The following is a 6,151-nucleotide window of genomic DNA, read 5'->3' on the forward strand; positions in this document are numbered from 1 at the left end:
TGCAAGTGCGTTAGTACTTGTTTCCCAGCAAGTGATACCCAGCCGCTGCTCGCAGCAGTTTCTGAACAGTGCAGCAGGGCAGAGGTGGAATCCCTTGCCCTGCCTGGCCCCTGCGGTGAGCAGCAAAGCTTCCTAGGAGCTTCTTTTGATAAACCAGAGGAGAGTGCCTCAGTTGAGTTCAATTTGTTTGAGTATGGGACTAGACGAGCAGGAGGAGGCTATGTAGGAGGGGAGTGCAGGAAGAAGGGGGAGAAGACGGCAGTGTTGCTGTAGAAGCATGCAGCGGTATGCAGCGTGCTGGTCTGCGCTGTCATGTACCCCACATGCTGCACTGGAGCACGTGCGATGTTGTGCGCGGCAACGTGTTTGCCATGCTGTTTTCATGAGGGATGCCTTCGAGTGCTGCAACAAGGGATGTGCTCGAAGTATGGGCCGCTGTGCTGCACCCACGCTGGAGAGCAGATCGTGCTTCTCCTGGGTGAGAAATGGTACGCAGCAGCAGTGTGCATCTCCACCCTTGCACTGGTATTTACAGCAGCTGCTGTTGAGCTGAGACGCTCTGCCCGCAGGGCTGGGCAGGAGGGAGTCCAGTTGCTGATGACAATCCATGTAAGTGAGCACCTAGCTGCACCCACGTTATGTCCTAAAAAATGCCAATGTCACTTTTTTCTTTCTTTTTTTTTTTTTTTCCTTTTTTGGACAATGTTCCCGATTCCTTTTCCTGCAACAAAGGAGAAACAGACCCAGCCTGAGGCCATGGGAGCGCCCCGTACCCCTGGCCCTTGTCCTCCCTCTGCAGCCACAGACAGCCCTCTGCAGCATGAAGCGTCTGGCCAGCGCGGCGGTGGCACCCGCCCCAGCCTTCCCTCCTTCCTCTCCTGGGTGCCTGCTCTCCACCCGCGTGGGGGTGACGGGGTGGAACAGCAGGGAGTTCCCAGCTGCAGCTGCGGGGCTGCCCGCGAGGATTTCATTCTCTGCCCTGTTAACAAACTTGCTCGCTCCTCTGCAGTTCCTTTTTTGGGGGGGTTTGTTGTTGTTGGGCAGTTTGGGGGTGGTTGCAGTTGAGCAAAACGGGTTTTTCAGTCTTGCAGAGCCGCTGGGTTGCAGTTCTCCGTGGTCACAGTTACAGAGCAGCTCTTCAGCCACAGGGGTCTTGAGTAAGGTCTGCATGTTCTTCAGACCCAGCTCGTGGGTTGTGTATCTGCTGATGCATTTCCACCCAGAAGTGACTGTTTATCCCAGTTTTAATCTCAGCTCTTGTTCACCTACAGCACCACCTCCCCATCTCCTCTGTCTCGTCCACCCGCTGACCTTAGGTTTCCAGGCCTGGCCTGCCTTTCTCCAAGTTCAGACCTGTTGGTAAGTCAGTGCCTCCCGTTTATGACCAGAAGCTCCAGCTCCCTCTCCTTGTCCCTTGCACCACTGGCATCAGAGCAGAAGCCTGCTTAGGAGCACGTGGTTATTAAATTATCGGTCCTTCTCAGCCTTCCCACTTTCGAGGGCTGGCAGCCTGGCTCCCTTTGGGTTCCCGTCGCATCTGTCACCTCTGGAGGCCACCTTTGTTCGGGATGAAACTGAGGACACAGGCAGCCGGACCAGACCTGGGAAATGAGAGCTCAGCGCTCATGGAGAGCGATCCAGCCAGGCAAGGAGCTGTGAAAGGGGCAGGGGAAAAGCTAGGAGCCAAGTGCCAGCCCCCCTGGCCCCGGGAGGGAGTTTGGTACCAGGAGTGGGGAGAAGACATAAGCAGCAGGCGAGAAGGTGTGTTTCGCAACCTTTGCGATTACTCACCACTGTTGCTGTTAAACAGCAATCTTCTGACCTTGTAGGACAAGCGTCCCTTGTCATGCATCTCAAAAGGAGCCCCTTCAGCCCATCTAGTCCCTCCGAGCTCCTGGCGCTCCTCTGGATCCACGTTCAGCTGGCTCCACAGAATGTGTCCAGGCACGGGGCGTAGCTCCGAGCCAACAAGGAAGTTCAATTCATCAAGGAAGGGAAAGCCCTAACCTGCTCTTGCTGAAAAGGGCAGGGTTACTCCCAGAAGTAAACTCCCTCCTTCAGATGAAATCCCCAGGTCCAGCCTGAGGGTTGAAGATGCCAGCCTGAGCAAGCGTCAAAAGCGACAGCAGTGAGATGCTTCTGTGGCACTGCCCTAGAGGTCACCCCTGAAGAGAAACTCCTCTTCTTCAAACCACTGTGGCTCGCCGTGCCCAAGAGGCGGGTGAGGAGTCTGCTGGACTGTAACCGCCAATTTACTCGGGAGCAAACATGGGTCACGTGCCTCTGCTCGTCCCGTCAGCCATTTCCTGGCTGCTCTGATCTCGGGACACTTGTTGTGGCTCCTGCTATCAGTGCTGCAACACACTGCAAAAACTGCAAGATAAAAACTGCAAGGCGAGTCCCCAAAACTCACCGCGGCCAGGAACTATTCCAGCTCCCAGTCACGGGGCAGGTGCCAAGAGTAGCCCAAAGCAAAACCCCCAGATCCTGGGGTCACCTGGGAACCCGGACCAGAGATGCAGCGTTATATGGTGGCCTGTTAGTGACAGCTGGCGTTTGTGATGAATCCCCGATACCAAGCGTGAAAGAGAACAGAGAGCGGTAGAGGGGGCCCTGAGCATGTCCCCCGGCGCGCTGGGCCCGGGCTGCCCTGGCTGGGGGCCAGGGCTGATAAGCAGCTGTCTGACCTTGGGGCTGCTGTGAGCGGAGCTCACTTGGCCCAAAGGCTGGCAGGAGCCTCGGCAGCCCCGCGGGAGCCGTGCTGAAGCTGAGGCCCTTGCTCTTGGTCCCTGCCGAGGTCCCGTGTGCTGCCCCACGGTCCCTGTTGGTCCAACCCACGGACATCGCCTCGAGGCCGGACGCTGGACCTGCCTCTTCGCAGTGTGCTCTGGAGGAGGGCGATGTGTCAGCACAAACACCCGTGGAGGAGCGGCTGGGCCGTGCTGCCTGCCGTGGGTACAGGCAGCAGTCAGCATAGCTCGCTTAGGGCTGCCTTGAATCCATGAGAAGAAGAGCAAGTCGCTACTGCGTGATTTAAAACTCCCTAAAACAGACCAAAGCAGTAAGGCAAGAAATGGAAAAGCCAGGGATGGGGAAAAGCAACCACTGAAGTAAAGGGAGGCTTTCCCAGCCTCAAAGAGGTGGAAAAATTATAAAAGGAGACTGAAGAAGGGAATTTGTGGCCCCTCTTGGACCGTGGCACTTTGGGTTCAGGGTACCTCCTGTTCCTCCTCCTGGTGCACAAACTGAAGGCGTTTCTCTCCCAAAAGCCGCTCTCGTTGGCAGCGGAGTCCTAGGAGGATGCTGCAGCCCCTGGTGCTGCGCTGGGCCGTCTCCGTGCTTGGACGGCCTTGTTACCGCACAGGTTTTAGCCCCGGGAGCACTCTGTGTTTTGCTGATTTTCCACAGCATTTCTGAGAACCGGTGGCGCTTCCCCGTGGATGCATAAAGCTCCCGATTCTGAGCTTTTAATTGATCAGAAAAACGCCAAGCCTTTCCGCGAAGACGGGAATAAGGCGGGACGCAGCTGGGCACGGCAGTGCCGATGCCCTCGGCGGGCTGGTGAGCCGCCCGTGAGAGGCGGTGAGACTCTCCGTGCCCCCGGGGGAGGCCCGGGGGGGCGATGCGGCCCCGGGGCGGCCCTCGGGAGCGCAGAGGCGGAGGTGCGGAGCGGCGGAGGGGCGGAGGCGGCGGAGGGCGGGGTCCCGGCGGGGGCGGCGGCTCGGGGCGGGGCGCAGGGCCCGCCCGCCCGGCAGTGCTGGCCATGGCGGCGGCGGGAGCAGCGGCGGCGGGGCTGGCGGGGCTGTCGGCGCGGCCGCTGGGCGCGGCGGAGCCGCTGTCGCTGGGCTCGCTGCGGGGGAAGGTGCTGCTGGTGGCCAACGTGGCCTCGCTCTGAGGCACCACCACCCGCGACTTCCTGCAGCTCAACGAGCTGCAGCGGCGGTTCGGCCCCCGCGGGCTGCAGGTCCTCGGCTTCCCCTGCAACCAGTTCGGGCACCAGGTAGGGCGGGCGGCGGGCAGGGGCCGAGCCGCGCCGGGCGGCCGGGGCCGGGGCCGGGGCCGGGAGCGGGGCCGGGGCCGGGAGCGGGAGCGGGAGCGGGAGCGGGGGGGAGCCGGCCGTCCCGGCTGGGCCTCACCGGCCGTGCTGGGGCGGGCTTGTGTTCGTTTCCCTAGGAAAATGCCACGAACGAGGAGATCCTGCTCTCGCTGGAGCACGTTCGTCCTGGCAAGGGGTACAAGCCGAATTTCATCATGTTCGAGAAGTGCGAGGTGAACGGGAAGAACGCGCACCCCCTCTTCACCTTCCTGAAAGAGGCGCTGCCCTTCCCGCACGACGACCCCTCCTCGCTGATGACCAACCCCCAGTACATCATCTGGTCCCCGGTCTGCCGCAACGACATCTCCTGGAACTTCGAGAAGTTCCTCATCGGCCCCGACGGCGTGCCCTTCAAACGCTACAGCCGGCATTTCGAAACCATCAAGATCGAGAATGATATTGAATTGCTTCTGCAGAAGGCTTCCAAGAGTGTTCTCGAATAAAGCGGAGCGCCGCAGCGTTTGCTGCCCGGCCCCCTCGCTTCCTGCTCCGCTCGCTGCGCTCCTGCCCGTTTTTCTCGCGGGGGGCTGCTGCTCTGGCAGAAATCCCAATGTCTCGTGCAGGTTTTGCTTATGATGGTGCATCTTCCAAATTCTTGAAGTGTACTTGATGTCTTCAAAAGTTGCATGCGAATGTTTGGGAAACTATGCTGGGGAAAGCAGCCGTGAGTCCCAGTAGCTTACTGTGATTCTCTGAATAAAAAAGAAATGTGTACTTTCTTTAAAGCTGTGGCTTGATAAATTTGGGCGAGTTGGGTGAAACATGGCGTTACCCGTTCATCAGCTCGCGTGGATGCTCACAGGGGCTGACTCGAACCGCTCGAGCGTGATAGCGCAGTCAGGCTGAAACCTGAATGCAAACCTAGGCCGGCGTGATGGGCAAACAGCATTTGCGAGCTCTGCAAACTGTGAACCCGTGCTGCGTCCTGCCCCGCGCGTAATGAGCTTGGCAGAGCGGGAGGGTGGCACAGAACAGAAATACCCTGCCAAACTGCTTACTGCACCTCACTCGAGGCTTGCCTGTGGAGGAAAGACGCGGTGGCACATGGCCAGGGGGTGGTTTTACACTGGCTGGTGAACTCCCAGCTTAGCTACCACCAACAGGCCACGACAGGTCAATAACCGTTCAGGCAGGTAGATGAGCGATTCTGCAGCCCGCGCTGCTGTGGTTGCGCTGGCACGAGGGCTTGGGGAAGAAAAGCCCGTTGGCCAAGGCCCATCTCGTTATCTGGCCTCCATCAGTGGATGCCCAGGGGGAGACCTAGAACAGGAGCAGCACCTGCCGTCCCTCCCCTTGTCCCAGAGCTGCTGCCCCCTCACTGGCCTAGCTGTCTCCAGGCTCCATTTCCATTGCAGGCTCCATGTCTCCATTTTGCTTCGGTGGTAGCCCAACACGGATCTCTACATACTCGTCCAGTCCTACATGAAGCCCGTATTGCCTCTGTGCATCCCCAACACCTTGCAACACAGGGAATCACACAAAGAACCAGTTCTTTTGTGTTCCCAGTGCAGAATACCAGCCTGTTCAACCACTTCTCCCACAGAAACTGTGCCTTGCCTCAGAGTGCCCTTGTTGCCCTTTGGGCACAGGAATTGCATGCGACAAAGTGTGGGTGCACCAGGGTTCAGGTAATATTTTCTTCTTTTTACTCCTTCCCTAGTGCTTTTTTGACTCCTGCCAACCACAGAGCTGACAGGTATTTCATGGCGTTGTTACAATAATCCTGACGTGTCGTTCCTGCGCGGTGATCCTGGGTTTACAGCCTGCTGCTGAACAGCTGGAATTAGGATTGGTTTGCGCTGGGAAACCGTAAGCCTGTGCCAAATTTCACCTGCCATCCTTCTGCCCGGTGGCTCAGGTCCTTCTGCAGGTAAATTTTCAATCCTTAAATGGCTCTGTGAGCACATCTTCATTACAAGCCACTCCTCACGAGGCCTCGTAGCACTGAGTGTAAACTCGGTGCTGGACTGAGGAGTACACGGACTAGAAACTTGGGCTTTCAAAGGGAAGGCATAACACTTTCAAGCATTAGAGCACTGTTTTCATAATTAAAAA

At 58.3% G+C, this 6,151-nt stretch overlaps 1 protein-coding gene across 1 annotated transcript; it reads left to right on the forward strand.

Moving 5' to 3' along the window:
- Window positions 1–3,746: 3,746 nt before the first annotated feature.
- On the forward strand, window positions 3,747–4,815 carry GPX1 (glutathione peroxidase 1). The gene is made up of 2 exons (XM_075514123.1): window positions 3,747–4,000; window positions 4,174–4,815. The coding sequence occupies exons 1-2, from the start codon at window positions 3,764–3,766 to the stop codon at window positions 4,537–4,539; spliced, it is 603 nt and encodes a 200-aa protein (XP_075370238.1). The 5' UTR covers window positions 3,747–3,763; the 3' UTR covers window positions 4,540–4,815.
- The last annotated feature ends 1,336 nt before the right edge of the window (window positions 4,816–6,151 follow it).

This window comes from Mycteria americana, chromosome 11 (genome assembly GCF_035582795.1).
Source record: "Mycteria americana isolate JAX WOST 10 ecotype Jacksonville Zoo and Gardens chromosome 11, USCA_MyAme_1.0, whole genome shotgun sequence".
In the NCBI taxonomy this organism is placed as follows: Eukaryota; Metazoa; Chordata; class Aves; order Ciconiiformes; family Ciconiidae; genus Mycteria; species Mycteria americana.